The sequence below is a fragment of the Leucopleurus acutus genome (genome assembly GCF_964270905.1).
Source record: "Leucopleurus acutus genome assembly, chromosome: 3".
NCBI classification, from domain to species: Eukaryota; Metazoa; Chordata; class Mammalia; order Artiodactyla; family Delphinidae; genus Leucopleurus; species Leucopleurus acutus.
The window spans coordinates 117,299,061-117,315,984 of record NC_139145.1 but is presented as its reverse complement, the minus strand read 5'-3'; the positions used below and the strand labels follow the sequence as shown (position 1 = coordinate 117,315,984).

The 16,924-nt window shown below is 38.5% G+C and overlaps 1 protein-coding gene across 1 annotated transcript in view; it reads right to left on the bottom strand.

The window, feature by feature from the left end:
- Positions 1-4,621: 4,621 nt before the first annotated feature.
- Positions 4,622-16,924, bottom strand: part of ANKRD31 (ankyrin repeat domain 31) — a gene marked incomplete at its 3' end in the record, with an annotated part of 129,924 nt that continues 117,621 nt past the window's right edge. Inside the window, exons 25-26 of the mRNA XM_082836379.1 lie at positions 8,173-8,217; positions 4,622-4,797 (exon numbers count right to left, since the gene is read on the bottom strand). Coding sequence (XP_082692505.1) covers positions 4,622-4,797; positions 8,173-8,217 — 221 coding nt within the window. The remainder of the gene's footprint in view (positions 4,798-8,172; positions 8,218-16,924) is intronic.

Below are 16,924 nucleotides of genomic sequence, written 5' to 3'. Positions count from 1 at the left end.
TCAATAAATATTAGCTCTTACCCCACCCCTGCCCCTGCCTTACACAGGTTTTTTTTTTTTTTTTAATAAATTTATTTATTTATTTTTGGCTGTGTTGGGTCTTCGTTGCTGCACATGGGCTTTCTCTAGTGGTGAGCAGGGACTACCCTTCGTTGTGGTGCACGGGCTTCTCACTGCAGTGGCTTCTCTTGTTGTGGAGCACAGGCTCTAGGTGCGTGGGCTTCAGTAGTTGCGGCACGCCGGCTCAGTAGCTGTGGCTCGTGGGCTCTGGGGCGCAGGCTCAGTAGTTGTGGTGCACGGGCTTAGTTGCTCCGAGGCATGTGGGATCTTCCTGGACCAGGGCTCGAACCTGTGTCCTCTGCATTGGCAGGCGGATTCTTAACCACTGCGCTGCCAGGGAAGCCCCAGGGTTTTTTTCTAACTGGCAGTGTGGAGTTTGTACATCTGACTACTTTCCCGCACATGGGCATGTACTTACTTCTCGCAGCCAGTCAAACCACTTCCCTGGCTAGTGACTGCTTTGGAACAAGCAGATGGCACAATTTTGTCTAATGACATACAATTTCCTGGGGTGGTGGTGTTCAGGGAAGGTTTCTTCCCAAAAGATGTGCACTGGAAGAAAATTTTCCTTCCTTCTTCTAATAATGCTGTTTCTGCATGTACACCTGCCTATAACAGCAGAGCCATCTCGGCACTGTGAAGGGAGCTGGAAGAAAGATGGAAACAATCATGATATTGTTGAATTAAAGAACTAACCAACCCCCAAATTCCTACCTCTGGACTTAATATATGAAATAATACATTTTCCATTATGAGTATGGTTTTCTGTTATCATACTTGAAAACACCCTGATTGATACTTCTTGAGTATCTAGTATGTCTGAGATATTTTATTAGAAACACAAAGTGCAAAACCCTAAACCTGACCTCGACAAGTTTTCCAGCTACTTGAGGGAGATGAGCCATTGAAAGAAAACTAATACCAAGCAGTAAATATTAAGTGCTTGGCCTGAGAAAGCAGCACAGGAGGTCATATATGAGGAGAGGGCTCAAAGATGGACATAGATGGACAGATGGGAACATTCCCGGTAGTATAAACAAAATGTTGGGTAGAGTTAGGGATTGTATTAGTTTGCCAGGGCTGCCATAACGAAATACTACAAACTGGGTGGCTTAAACAACAGAAAATTATTTCTCAAAGTTCTAGCAGCTAGAAGTCCAAGATCAAAGCGTCAGCAGGGCTCATTTCATTCTGGGTCCTCTCTCCTTTGTTTGCAGATGGCTGCGTTTTTGCTGTGTTCCTTATGGTCTTTTGTCTGTTCACATGCACCCCCGGTATCCCTTTGTATGTCCAAAGTTTTTCATGTAAGGACACCAGTCAGACTGCATTAGGACCTACTTTAATTGCCTTATTTTAATTTAATAGTCTCTTTAAAGGTCCTATCTCTAAATACAGTCACGTTCTGAGGTACTGAGGGTTAGGACCGCAACATATGAATTTGGAAAGGGCACAATTTCAGTCTGTAAAAGGGACGAAGAAGGAGCTTAAGAGTGAGTAAAAGGTTAGAGATGGCTGGAGATGAAGCTGGAAGGTTACATCAGGACCAGAGAGCTAGGGGCCTCAAACGTTGGGCCTAGATTTTACTCTTGCAGTAGCAGCAGGGAAGTAAAACAGACCCTTAGGAAGAATAATTTGCCGGAGCGTGCTGCAGGTTTTTATAAGGCAAAGAACTGGGGTGAGAGAAACGGGATAGGGCTGCACATAGTCTAGTCCTGATAAAGGACTGAGCTCAGGAGGGGAATTCGAAGTGACTGACTGAAAGAGAAATGGAGGACGAAAGGACAAGATGTATGCTTGGACATTCCCAGCAATCAGGCCAGGGGAGGCTTATGCTGTAAATTCAAGTCTTAAAAGGAAGTGTTGTGGGGCTTCCCTGGTGGCGCAGTGGTTGAGAGTCCGCCTGCCGATGCAGGGGACACGGGTTTGTGCCCCGGTCCGGGAAGATCCCACATGCCGCGGAGCGGCTGGGCCCGTGAGCCATGGCCGCTAAGCCTGCGCGTCCGGAGCCTGTGCTCCGCAACAGGAGAGGCCACAGCAGTGAGAGGCCCACGTACCGCAAAAAAAAAAAAAAAAGGAAGTTTTGTGAGTCCTGGGACATGGGGGTTCCAGCTTTCTAATATTTAGGAGTACCTGTCTGAAAGGGAATAGGATTCCTTGTTGGGTATGGAGTATTCTGGAGATATTCAGGAACTTAGTTTTATAGAAAGGATACAAATATCAGAGAAGATTGCATTATTAGATATTCTTGGAAGTCCCTCGTATGGCTTAGGGTCCAGAAGCTTGTTTCATTTAGAACACAGAATAGGCAAAACATCTAGCCAATACCCCAAATCACCCAATCATCTCACAGGGAAGATTTGAGGTAAGGTAGCTCTCCGGACCCCAACCCTGCTTGAAGTAGACCCTTTTGTTTAGTTTGGGCAATACTCAACATGCCTCCACTAGGTGTTAAGTCAGTTGCCAGTTGGTTTACTTAATGTTAAATGGGCTTGGAAAACTAAATTTAAGAATTTGATCACTAAAATGAAAACTAAGAATTGCAAGATTTCTTATACTATATAAACTTAGAATGTATGACTTTTGTAAATTGTAATCACTAAACAAAATACCTGCTTTTAAGTTATTTTTTAAAAAATATTTTTAAATTACAAAAGAAATGTGTGGGTGGCTTTTTTTTTAAGTTGAAAGTAAACTGTAATATATCCTTCCAACTTCCCCAGTCCCTTAGGGACGGGCACCGCAATTTTATTTGTAGCATTCCAGACCTTTTACTTGACATCTCCCACACCACACACATATTTATACATACAAATACACATTTCATAGCTTATAAAGTAGATATACCATGCATAATATAAAAATATGTATATTTATTTATATATATAGCTATATAAATATATATATTATACATGCACTCAAAGGCATATAATTTTCTTTAAACTTTTTATTTTATATTGGAGTATAGCCGATTGACAATGTTGTGACAGTTTCAGGTGCACAGCAAAGGGACTCAGCCGTACATATACATGTATCCGTTCTCCCCCAAACTTCCCTACCACAGAGGCATATAATTTTTATTTAACACAACCAGGATTTGTACTAAATACTGTCTAACAATTTGCATTTTTCAGTTACTTATATATATATAAGTATATTGTATATTTATATATATTGTATATATTTCCCACGTTAGTACATATATGCCCAAATGGCCCATGTTTTAAATATCTCCTTAAGTAATGAAAGCCAAATAGACCACCTCAGGTATATTATTCAAAAATTAGAAAAATAGGGTAGTCTAAGAAAATGATAATGGAACAATAAAATTCTTGTCAGTTCTCAAACATTACAACATGTAGGGTTCACTTTATCCTGAACATTTTCAATGGACCCTCAAAGGAAGAAAAATAAAATGATCTGTCTTTACACTTTTATGAATAGGCAAACATTTTCAGGTGCTATCTTTTCAGATATTTAAAATTTTTATCTGAATACAAAGAATAAACACAGAGTACCAATTTCAAAGTTGCCAAAGGGTGCATGTAGTTAAAAGTCTTCCTTTCCCCTTAGTTCCCCAGTCCCATAATTCTTCTCTCCACAAGCAACTGTTGACAAGTTTCTTGTGTATTCTAAAGATATTTAAGATTCTGTACATTTAAAATAAGAAAATATCAAAAAGCAACACCATATCGCTCCTCCCCATCCCCCCCCCCCCGAAGTTCTAGCACTTGCTAGGGTAATTTTTATTGCAATTTTGACCTGTCTACTCAAATGAGAGAGAAGTGACAGAATTAGGCCACAGAGTTAAAAAGCATATTTGGGAGCCTGGGGTAATGACAGATAAGAATAAGATGGCTATCAAAGGATTAAGAAAGACCCGTATAAAGAAAGCTTATAAAAACTTATAAAGCTCTTGAATATAGCGCTTTTTTAAAAAAATCTTCATGACAGTGTAGCAAACTTTAAAGATGAAATATATCCTATTTAAAATAATCAGCCCCCGAATCAACACTTGATTCATTTATTCATTTTTTGTTCTCAGACTTAGCACAGCTACAATTCTATCTACACTAAATTTTGTGAAACTTAAGACAAACCTCTTTCATAATTTTACATTTTCATTTCAACATAAATTCTAAAATAAATGGGGGAAGGTAGTAGGACTTTAAGTTCTTTTTTTTAAGTAGATTTACCTTACCAGGGACTTTTCAGGACCAATAGTCACTCCTATTTGTATTCTTACTTCCCATAAGGAACAACTGTTATTTATGCAAAGGCAGAGGTGTTGATTTAAAGATTTGTTTGAAGTTTATTTTAGTAAAAAGAAAGCCAGAGAGTCAATATTGTTTATGTCAAAAACCTCTTTATTTTAATTGCAAAAAATGATTAATCTTAATACAATAGTGGAAGAGTTATATTTTTTCTTAAAACAGTAAACACATCTTAAGTAGTAACTCATAAAGTGTGTATTAAACAGGCCCACCAGCCCACACACAACAAAATATGAACATTGGTTAATAATATGAAAAAATACCTAATAAATTATTAAGAAAACAAGGCTTTAGAATGTTAGCTCCTCACATTCCACATAGAACTTCCAATGCTCATCCATTATATGGCATGGGAGAAATTCTTGATCGCTGATTAACAGTATTTCATTTATTTGAAGATAATGTGGGATGCTTTTCATTGACCCTTTGGAAGTTCCTGTTTGAAGAAGAGTCAACAAATTAAAAACTGTCTTTTAAAAAATAAGATTTAAAGATGATACAAACAGATGGAGAGATACACCATGTTCTTGGATTGGAAGAATCAACACTGTGAAAATGACTATACTACCCAAAGCAATCTACAGATTCAATGCAATCCCTATCAAACTACCAATGGCATTTTTCACAGAATTAGAACAAAAAATTTCACAATTTGTATGGAAACACAAAAGACCCCAAACAGCCAAAGCAATCTTGAGAAAGAAAAATGGAGCTGGAGGAATCAGGCTCCCCGACTTCAGACTATACTACACAGTTACAGTAAGCAAGACAGTATGGTACTGGCACAAAAACAGAAATATAGAGCAATGGAACAGGATAGAAAACCCAGAGACAAACCCATGCACGTATGGTCACCTTATTTTTGATAAAGGAGGCAAGAATATACAGTGGAGAAAAGACAGCCTCTTCAGTAAGTGGTGCTGGGAAAACTGGAGAGCTACATGTAAAAGAATGAAATTAGAACACTCCCTAACACCATACACAAAAATAAACTCAAAATGGATTAAAGACCTAAATGTAAGGCCAGACACTATCAAACTTAGAGGAAAACACAGGCAGAACACTCTATGACATAAATCACAGCAAGATCCTTTTTGACCCATCTCCTAGAGAAATGGAAATAAAAACAGAAATAAACAAATGGGACCTAATGAAACTTAAAAGCTTTTGCACAGCAAAGGAAACCATAAAAAAGATGAAAAGGCAACCCTCAGAACGGGAGAAAATATTTGCAAACGAAGGAACTGACAAAAGATTAATCTCCAATATTTACAAGCAGCTCATGCAGCTCAATATCAACAAACAAACAACCCAATCCAAAAATGGGCAGAAGACCTAAATAGATATTTCTCCAAAGAAGATATACAGATTGCCAACAAACACATGAAAGGATGCTCAACATCTCTAATCATTAGAGAAATGCAAATCAAAATTACAATGAGGTATCACCTCACACTGGTCAGAATGGCCATCAAAAAATCTACAAACAATAAATGCTGGAGAGGGTGTGGAGAAAAGGGAACCCTCTTACACTGTTGGTGGGAATGTAAATTGATACAGTCATTATGGAGAACAGTATGGAGGTTCCTTAAAAAACTAAAGATAGAACTACTATACAACCCAGCAATCCCACTACTGGGCATATACCCTGAGAAAACCATAATTCAAAAAGAGTCATGTACCACAATGTTCATTACAGCTCTATTTACAATAGCCAGGACATGGAAGCAACCTAAGTGTCCATGGACAGATGAATGGATAAAGAAGATGTGGCACATATACATATAATGGAATATTACTCAGCCATAAAAAGAAATGAAATTGAGTTATTTGTAGTGAGGTGGATGGACCTAGAGTCTGTCACACAAAGTAAGTCAGAACGAGAAAAACAAATACTGTATGTTAACATATATATATGGAATCTAAAAAAAAAAGGTTATGAAGAACCTAGAGGCAGGACAGGAATAAAGACGCAGATGTAGAGAATGGACTTGAGGACACGGGGAGAGGGAAGGGTGAGCTGGGAAGAAGTGAGAGAGTGGCATGGACATATATACACTACCAAATGTAAAACAGATAGCTAGTGGGAAGCAGCCGCATAGCACAGGGAGATCAGCTCGGTGCTTTGTGACCACCTAGAGGGGTGGGATAGGGAGGGTGGGAGTGAGACGGAGGAGGGAGGAGATATGGGGATATATGTATATGTATGGCTGATTCACTTTGTTATAAAGTAGAAACAAACATCCCATCGTAGAGCAATTATACTCTAATAAAGATGTTAAAAAAATAAATTTTTAAAAAGGCAAAAAATAAGATTTAAATTTACTTATTACGAACCGTAGACCCTAGTCAAGTCTATGAGCACATATAACAGGTTTTCTGACCAGGTCATTCTTCACTCACTCCATTTTCTATACCCAAGATAAAGCTGTAAATCAGCACTGACCTATCTTGGAAGAAAGAAGCCTGTTTGCAGTCTAAAACACCAAGGCAAAAAATGGATAACTGAAGCTTCTGAAGGTAGTTATACAAAGCCCCTCTGTGCCTCAATTTCCAATGAATTGAGAATAAAACAGTTGTAAAGATTAAATGAGATACTGCAAGTGAAATGCCTGTCTACTGCCTAATACAGAGCAACCACTCAATAAATAGTAGCTGCTATTATTATAGCAGGTAGTTATTACTAAAAAGAGTGTTAGGCTGGAAGATGGATGATCAATTTTCTAGGTCACATAAACTTGGCTGTGATCTCAAGCAAGTTATATGGCTTATCTAGATTTCCATCTCCTCTGAGAGGTGAGAGAGTTGATGATCAGCAGGGTCCCTTTTAGCTCTGCCAGTTTAAGAGCCAATGATACTAAAACTGGCTTCTTTAAGCTCCCTGACAGTCTCGGAGATTCCTTTCTTGGAGACTGGCTATATGAGCTATACGTCATTCAACTAGTTGAATCTTATTCCAAGGTTAGCACCAACATGCTATCTGTGTGACCTCAGCCAGACAGTTTCAGATAGACGTATGTATAGTCCAAGTGCTTTGTTCATAATTCTAAGCAGTACAAATGTTTACATAGTTACACATCTGCATGGATATCTGGCGCTCCTGATAAAGTACCCATTTATCCTTCTAATGGTGATCCCACCCTAATTTGCCTCTGGAGGACCATCCGTTTCCCCACACTTGGTCCATGTGCTTCTGGTGGAATTGTTCTGAACTGTGTGGCTGAACCACCCTGACTCCATTTTGTCAGCTCCATCTTAGGTCTGCAGTCCTACCCCTCCCCTTTCTGCATGACTGTACTTTAGCCTACTCACAAGGAATGCGCCCAAGCCAGCTTCTACCCTTGTCTTCAACTGATATGAAAACTGGAAGAATGCCTTTTGCTGATGCAGGTAGTTAACAGTCATGGGACCCCTCAGGGAAGGGCAGGGAGGAAAAACAGGGGTTCCTGTCAGTGTGGATCAACCACACTTCTCCCAAGTGGTCAGATTCTGTTTTTAGCTTTGGTCCCTTTAAATCCTCCTTACCCTTTTCAGAGGCAGAGTCGGCCTAGGAATGCTTCTGGATCATCTCTGCCTGATCCTTCCTACCCGTATGTAAGTTACCCACAATAAACTTCACAACTACCCTTTATGGAGTTGCCTGCTTAGTTTTTTGGCCTGAAAGTTCTTGCTCAGTTCAGGGGATATAATTCACTATCTCTTCCTTCCAACATTCATCTCCTGATTTGTTTAGATCTAGGCCAATCAGTGAACAGGCACTGATTCAGGGTAAGAACACGACCCATTCGGAGTGAAGTTACATGCAATGAGATCTTTGTTTCGCCTTCTGGGAAAGAGTCACATCCAAATTCTTTCCCTCTGGACTTGAATCTGGAAGCATGTAGCTCTGGGATGATGAGAGGAGAGGCTGCTACCATGGAGCTGAGAAATGGAAAGCAAGAAAAACTGGGTGCTCAGTCATGCTCTGTGAACACTGGCTTAAGCCTGAAGAACCTACTCCTGGTCTTTCATGTACATGAGTCAATAAAATTCCTTTTTATGGAGGGTGTAAGCCAGTCTGATTTGGGTTTTAAACTGTTACTTACAACCCAAAGAACTTAAACTGTTTTACACATGGTCCATATGTAAACAAAATAATCCCCTCATTAGCAGGTTTTTATAGACTATCTGAAGCAAGGTACCTCACAAAAGTTGAGAGTGGAGAGCATTCATCCTTCAGGAAAAGCCCATAGAAATAAGGCTTTAAATATTAATTTAAATTAATTTTGCTAATATTAGCTTAGTTTCATCAGAGCAAGGATGGGCCTGTATGCACAAAAACCCTATTCTCTTTCCAGTGAATGGGCCTTGCCTTAAAAGGCACAGACCCAAACATGGGCACTTGTAAGAGATGGCCAAGAGCACCCGAATAGCTTCATCTTGTTTGTAACCAGAAATAATCACCATAGGGCTCACATAGAGAAGGTCACCAACAAAAGTGCAGAATGATAAGCAGTAGCTCCACAGGAAGCAACCTGCCCATCTTCCCAATTGACATGCTGGAAACAGAGTGGCCCAAACTTGGGATGCTGAGATGATATAACAAAAGTGTTTGAAAAACAGCATTTTCAGATGGACATTTGTTAACCTATTAACCCACAGAAGTGGAGTTTGGAGTTTTCAATAAAGTAATGCTAATGTTAAACCTTTTTTTCCTTTTGCCTTACCATTCCCATCATTCACCTTTGTCAAATGATAAAATAACACCTATGTGAAAGTTTTCTGTAAAATTGTAAAGTGTTATTCAATACTGCTTTGCACTCTAAACTAGCTTTGCTTGGAGCTGATCTGGCTCTCTCTCCCCCTTACGTGTTGTAATAAATTAAGATAAAGGGGGCTTCCCTGGTGGTGCAGTGGTTGAGAATCTGCCTGCCAGTGCAGGGGACACGGGTTCGAGCCCTGGTCTTGGAAGATCCCACATGCCGCGGAGCAACTGGGCCCGTGAGCCACAACTACTGAGCCTGCGCATCTGGAGCCTGTGCTCCGCAATGGGAGAGGCCCGTGCACCGCGATGAAGAGTGGCCCCCGCTTGCCGCAACTAGAGAAAGCCCTCGCACAGAAACGAAGACCCAACACAGCCAAAACTAAATAAATAAATTTATATTAAAAAAAAATTAAGATAAAGGCCCATTTTAGGCCCACCTTCTTTTTTTTAAGCAGGGCTGACTTTATCACTAAAGTCAGTAGGGTGTGATGGCCTTGATTTATAACTTTCTCAACAGGTTAGCCATGATATATCCACAAAAGTTATTTGGTTGATATTCTGTCTAGTGGCTATTCACATGGCTTCTCTTTCAAAGGAACAGAGGTCATGGCAGCCAAAATCCCACCCCCAGATCCACTTAATTTCACTGTCAGCGTAATACACTCCTGACTTTCCTGTAATCTGCAGGATTTTAGGAAAACTGCAAGTGGCTCTGTGGTAACAGAAGGAGCCACTTCCTGGGTAAGCCCATGGACATGAAATTCTGGGGACATACATATCACACCACAAAACTCAGTATTAAGAACATCCCCCAGTTTCTCACAGAATAGCCTCTTTTCCATAATTATCAGACTGGAAGAAACAAAGACCATTCCTTACAAAACACCTGTTCTCATCTCTTTTACCTCTCATCTTCTGCTGCCTTTTCTTTCTCCTCTACCACCTCTTCCGCAACAGGAATCTCTGAACTCCATCTGCCACTGCATTCCCACCCGTTTCATTCCAGCCCATGCTACCAGGATCCGGCACCTTTGGCTGACCACAACTTCTAGCTTCCAGATTTCTTTGTTGTTATCCACAATTCCCAATATATTGGGATGGGGTGGGCAACAAAACAAAAAACACATTCATACAGAAAACTGAGCTAAACAGGGTAATCTTCATATAAGAAAATGTAAGAATACAGCAAACTGATTTCAAATTTATGATCCCAGTTTGAATTATGTTAAGTAACTATACAATTGCTACGTTATCTTATTACATAATAGTACAAGCTTCAAAATTATTTGAATCATTCCAGGCAAATAACATTCAGGAAAGTTAAAGACGAAGAACTTCACTAGCTTTTCTTCCCTTTTTGAAGTTGAGTAAACCTTTTCTCCATGTCTACATATGGAAAGCATACCTGAAAGCATCAATGCCAGTATGTAATAGTTTTAAAACTCTTTGCTTTTTCTTTTCATAAAAAATTAAACATACATACAGTGTACTACAGCTACTTAAAATAAGTAAAAATATATTGTGGTTTGTATTATCAATCTTCTGAGAAATAAGTAATAACCTGTTACTACAGCAGCTGAGAACACAATTCTAGAATTGAGATTCTCTTCTGTGGGCCCTAGTCTGGGCTCACTCTGCATGTCTCCTGCTTTCAGGGCTTTTAGAACTGTTTTCAGTGTTTTACTTTTGTATATACTCTAAATTTGGTCCGAAGGTATGGTTTTCCTGCAATCCTCTCCCTGCCCCAACTCCCCTGCTGCCCAGGTAACCAACGATAACAACCCAGGGTATATCATATCCTTCTATAGCTTGTTTCTGTGCTCTAATAGTCATATCACACATTTGTCCATCACTTTTCAATACTTTAATCCTTGTACAACCATGTGAGACAAGAAAGGGAAAGAGTCCAAGTAGTTAGGAAACTGAGATTTAGATTTTTTTTGATTTAATAATTCATTTATAGTACTCAATATACTGTTACTTAACAGGAACTTAATAGGTTGCACAAAATACAGGCACTTAAATATAAAAGAACAGTGAACTAAAGTTTCCTCACCAATGCAGTCTATACTCTTACTACAATACTTGCTACTCCCACCAAGCTTTGGGCCAGTTAGCATAGCAACAAATAAAGGGACTGCAGGAAGCACACACTTAAAAGACCTGTTTCCAAATTGGAAGCTCCCAAACACTGGAGTTTTGCTTCCACTCTAGCCCTGACTGTCATGTTGGAGGTAGGTAGCTAAGAGGGAATGAAGCAGCAAGATTCAGATATTGGATGTAAAACGTTTAAATTTAATATACTTTGTAGGAAATGATTTTACTTTGGGTCCATTAGTAAATTGTTACTGTTCCATGGAAAGATCTTAGAAAAACTAAGCTGTTGTGATCTGCAGCAATATGAACTGACAGGTACGGCACCGTAATACCAGGAGCAAACACACACATAGTCTTAAGCAGTCTGACAATAACAACTATTCATTTTTCCCAGTCCTCACTGTGGGGAGGATTAAGTGGACTAGTGCTCGGAAGTTCAGTTCTGCTTAAGGGGCCAGACACCTGTGGCTCTGGAGCCTCAAAGAAGCAAAGAGGAATAGGAGGATTTAAAAAAGAAGTTCTGTCACTGAAAGAATTTTTGTGAATGAAGTAAAGAGAAATTAGAACCCTGAGAGATAGTAACTTAATCCATTATTTGGTCAAATAATTACCATCTTCTTTGCAATGATAACTAAGGACATCTACTTGTAGCTTTGTGACAAAGAATTTTTCCATCAGAACTGTGAAAACCACCAATTCACCCCATTAGAAGGTAGGAGCCCTTCTCCCTTTAATTTTCACTTTTACTTGGGGTAGATTCCCTAGGCAAAGTCAGTGCCCTCTGAGATCTAGAAATAAAATTTCTAAACCGTAGCACATTTAGCAGCCCAGTACAACTAGGAAGATGGCCATTTAATCGGACATTTGTCTTTTCTTGTTGTCCCTAAGCCCCAACAGGAAAAGCACAGCTAAGGAACTAAGGAACCATTCTGCCTATGGACAAGGTAGGGAGAAATAAATCTCCCTCAAGTAATATCACCAGACTTTAGATATTCTGCACAAGTCTGCTTAAAATGAATTGATAGATTCATTAGTAGGCAAAAGAATGGGCTCATGCAACTATTCATGTTATCCAGTGGCCAAAACTGGCAATTCAAAATGACCTACTAGTTAGGTTAAAAATAATTTAACTTTTACTGTTCTTTTTCCTCTGTTTTTTGGGGGGGGTTTTACAGTAAAAGAGAACCTTTAATGTATGTCATGAAAACGTCTTTTATACCAGATTTCAATGACCACTGAAAAATGCAATAAATAATGTGACATAAAATAATTTTTAGACAAAGTAGAGAGGGCTTATGAATGAAGGAAATTCTAAAGGATATAACACAGGAAGGAAACTTGTCCTAGATGGAAAGTTTGAGAAGTGAAATAGAACGGAGAGCAAATAAAGTAGTAAATATGTAGATAATCCAAATGAACATTGACACTTAAAAACAATACACAATACAAATACTACATATGATAATACACAATTATGTAAGGCTGATGAATTTTTTTTTAAACATCTTTATTGCAGCATAATTGCTTTAAAATGGTGTGTTAGTTTCTGCTGTATAACAAAGTGAATCAGTATACATATATCCCCGTATCTCCTCCCTCTTGCATCTTCCTCCCTTCCACCCTCCCTATCCCACCCCTCTAGGTGGAAACAAAGCAGCAGGCTGATCTCCCTGTGCTATGCAGCTGCTTCCCACTAGCTATCTATTTTACATTTGGTAGTGTATACATGTCCATGCCACTCTCTCACTTCGTCCCAGCTTCCCCTTCCCCTTCCCTGTGTCCTCAAGTCCATTCCCTACGTCTGCGTCTTTATTCCTGTCCTGCCCCTAGGTTCTTCGGAACCATTTTTTTTTTTTAGATTCCATACATATGTGTTAGCATACGGTATTTGTTTTTCTCTTTCTGACTTACTTCACTCTATATGACAGTCTCTAGGTCCATCCACCTCACTACAAATAACTCAATTTCGTTTCTTTTCCTCTGTTTTTGAAAAAAAAATTCCCTTAATATATCAAAAGCAAAAATAATCAGATTCATTATTTTAACTGATGGTTCACTTCTGACACATCCCTAACCCATCTTACTCCTCTGGTTCTCAGTTTCATCATCTGTAAAACAGGTCCGAGACTAGCTGATCTATTAGGTTCACTTCTAACTTGAAAATTATTGAACTCAGACTTCCAGAACTTGTGCTTACAAACTAAGCATTCTAAACTTCATTACGATTATGGAATGAAACATCACTTGCTCTAGTTACAAAGGAAAATGAACATACTTATGTATACATTCTCATCCTGAATTAGAAATATAATTCCAATCAAAGGCAAAATGATTAAGAATAATTTTAATGAATTGTAAAAATACATCTGCTCTAGTTATGATGGGGGAAAAATTCTACTATGGCTATTTAAATATGAAGTTCAGGGACTTTCCTGGTGGCGCAGTGGTTAAGAATCCACCTGCCAATGCAGGGGACATGGGTTCAAGCCCTGGTCCGGGAAGATCCCACATGCCGTGGAGCAACTAAACCCGTGTGCCACAACTACTGAGCCTGCGTGCCACAACTACTGAAGCCTGTGTGCCTAGAGCCCATGCTCCGCAACAAGAGAAGCCACTGCAATAGAAGCCCGCGCACCGCAATGAAGAGTAGCCCCCGCTCGCTGCAACTAGAGAAAGCCCATGTGCAGCAACGAAGACCCAATGCAGCCAAAGAAAAAAAAATAAAGTTCAGTGTCTTCTGATAAATGAAGGATCCTAAAGGATAAATATGGTGATAGAGTATTACATGATTGGATATCTAAAACTAAATTAATAATTTTGCACAGATTTACATTGATAATATCAAAAGCCATCGGTGAAACTGTACTGGCATCAAGAAACAGACTTGATTATTATACTTAGAAGTTTAAAACTATTTAGGCCCTCATTGTTCAGGGGAAAATGGAAATTAATAGGTGGTTCTTTAAGCTGAATTGGATTTGAGATACTTGATTTTATATGTAAAGTGTTCAGGTTTTCTGTGTCTCTGTCGTACAGACATGAACCTTGGAGTTCTACACAAAGAAGCTCCTAATGTCCTAATGTGTGTAAAATAATCTGGCAGGGGGTCTGGTGCATGGCAAATGCTCAACAGGTAATTTGTTTTCTTCTCTTTCCTCCCCTATCAGTAGATATAAAATACCAGGATGAAAAAAAATACGATCAAAATAATGAAAAAGGATCAGGAGTTTAAACAGGAGCTGAAATAAACACCCTGTGCTCTGTTATCAGGCACCCATCTTCCTTGGCTGTTTAAGAAGTTCTTAACCACATAAAACAGAAGCACCTGTGAATGTTTGTGTTCTATTACATATACTTTTACAGAGAAATGAAGCACAATAACAGCACTGAAATGAAGAAAACTCTTTCTTTAAAGTCATTTATTCACAACAGATTATAAGTAGGTCAAAGACCATTTTCATTAAAAACAAAAAAAGTCTATTTTTTTCCTGAAAAAGCATATTCTATTTCAAATGAACAAGTGATGTTAGATCTTCCTGAGAGAAAATTATAAATTATATAATCAGTGTGCATTAAATGATAGCCTGGGAAAAGAAAGGCCTCAGGAGATACTCTTTTTTTGTTTGTTTGCTTTGCTTAGATGAATACATTCAGCTTCATGTGTTTTGAGTGTCTTGGTACTATGGTGACAGGGGACATAAACATATAAAACTGGCTTTCCAGGTAAATAATGAAATGTGATCTATATTAACAGAATGTTTTTCTAAAGAACTTTGTGAAAAATATGTCAATATTTTTATACATAATGTTCACATTATGTAATAGAAGTTTTGGGAATGTTCATTTTTCCCATTCCAATATATACTGAAATATTGATGAAGATTCCCTCAGTAACACAAAGGAGGAACTACAACCAAGTAGGCAGAGGGGAGAGAGGCTTGGGACGAAGCTGTGAAATTTTAAGGGAAAATGCATCATAGACTCACTCCATTTTAAAGCTTATAAAGGACTTTAGAGATAGATACTTCAGGGATTTCATCAACATTTCATGAACAGAACTTCATTTTTAAAGATTAGCATTGGTACGTTTAGAATCTTTCATTAGAAACAACATATATCCTCAAATGTGTTAATATACCACATTTTAACATCCTGGAATCTATCAATACATTGCCTCAAGTTGCCAAGTTAACTAGTTTTTGTGTAGAACTCAAATAAGTAAAAAGCTCTTCCATGATCTCTGACTTACTGAAGCAAGTCATTTTATCACTTATCTTCATGACTCATGATTTTCTTGATACCATGAATCCAAAATGATATGTAGAAGTAAACTGGATGAGGGGAAAGGAGAAATAGTTCTCTTTGAAATTTCTGGTTGAGAAAAATGTGGAGGGCCATCATTCTTTTTTCTTTTTTTTTGAAGTATAGTTGATTTACAATGTTGTGTTAGTTTCTGGTATACAGCAAAGTGATTCAGTTATACATATATATATTCTTTTTCATCTTCTTTTCCATTATGTTTTATTAAAGGATACTGAATATAGTTCCCCATGCTATACAGTAGGACCTTGTTGTTTATCTATTTTACATAAAGCAGTTTGTATCTGCTAGTCCCAAACTCCTAATTCATCCCTCCCCCACCACCCCCTTTCCCCTTTGGTAACCATAAGTTTGTTCCCTGTCTGTTAGTCTGTTTCTGTTTCACAAATAAGTTCATCTGTGTCATATTTTACATTCTACATATAAGTGATATCAGGTGGCACATGTCTTTCTCTTTCTGACTTACTTCACTTAGTATGATAATCTCTAGGTCGATTCATGTTGCCGCAAATGGCATTATTTCATTCTTTTTTATGGCTGAGTAGTAATTGTGTATATATACTACATCTTCTTTATCCATTCATCTGTTGCCGATGGACATTTAGGTTGCTTCCATGTCTTGGCTATTGTAAATAGTGCTGCTGTGAACATAGGGGTGCATGTATCTTTTCGGATTATAGCTTTGTCCAGATGTATGCCCAGGAGTGGGATTGCTGGATCATATGGCAACTCTATTTTTAGTTTTTTAAGGAATCTCCATACTGTTCTCCATAGTGGCTGCACCAATTTACATTCTCACCAACAGTGTAGGAGGGTTCCCTTTTTCCCACACCTCTCCAGCATTTGTTATTTGTAAACTTTTTAATGATGGTCATTCTGACAGGTGTGAGGTGATACTTCATTGTGGTTTTGATTTGCATTTCTCTAATAATTAGCGACGTTGAGCATCTTTTCATGTGCCTATTGGCCATCAGTATGTCTTCTTTGGTGAAATGTCTATTTAGGTCTCTGCCCAGTTTTTGATTGGGTTGTTTGTTTTTTTGTTGTTGAGTTGTATGAGCTGTTTGTATATTTTGGAAATTAAGCCTGAAGGGCCATCACTCTTATACCTCACAGTTAGACAGAAAATTCAGATAAGGGAGATTAATTCAGATAAAGGAGATAGTAGTAACTAACCAAAATCCCATTTACCATTTGTTGAATTCTTCACCACAAATTCTGTTATAGCCTGTGAGATCTAGGAATGTCCACCTATGAGGACCGCCAACTGTAAGTAAATTCAGTTTTAAAATAAGCAGTCCTTTGGATCATGTTCATGTTTCCATTCACTCATTCATTTATTCAATGAACATTTTACTTGGAAGCTACTATATGCCAGGCATTGGGAATATAATAGGAAGCAAGAGCCCACAAAAATCTCTCTGAACTCAAA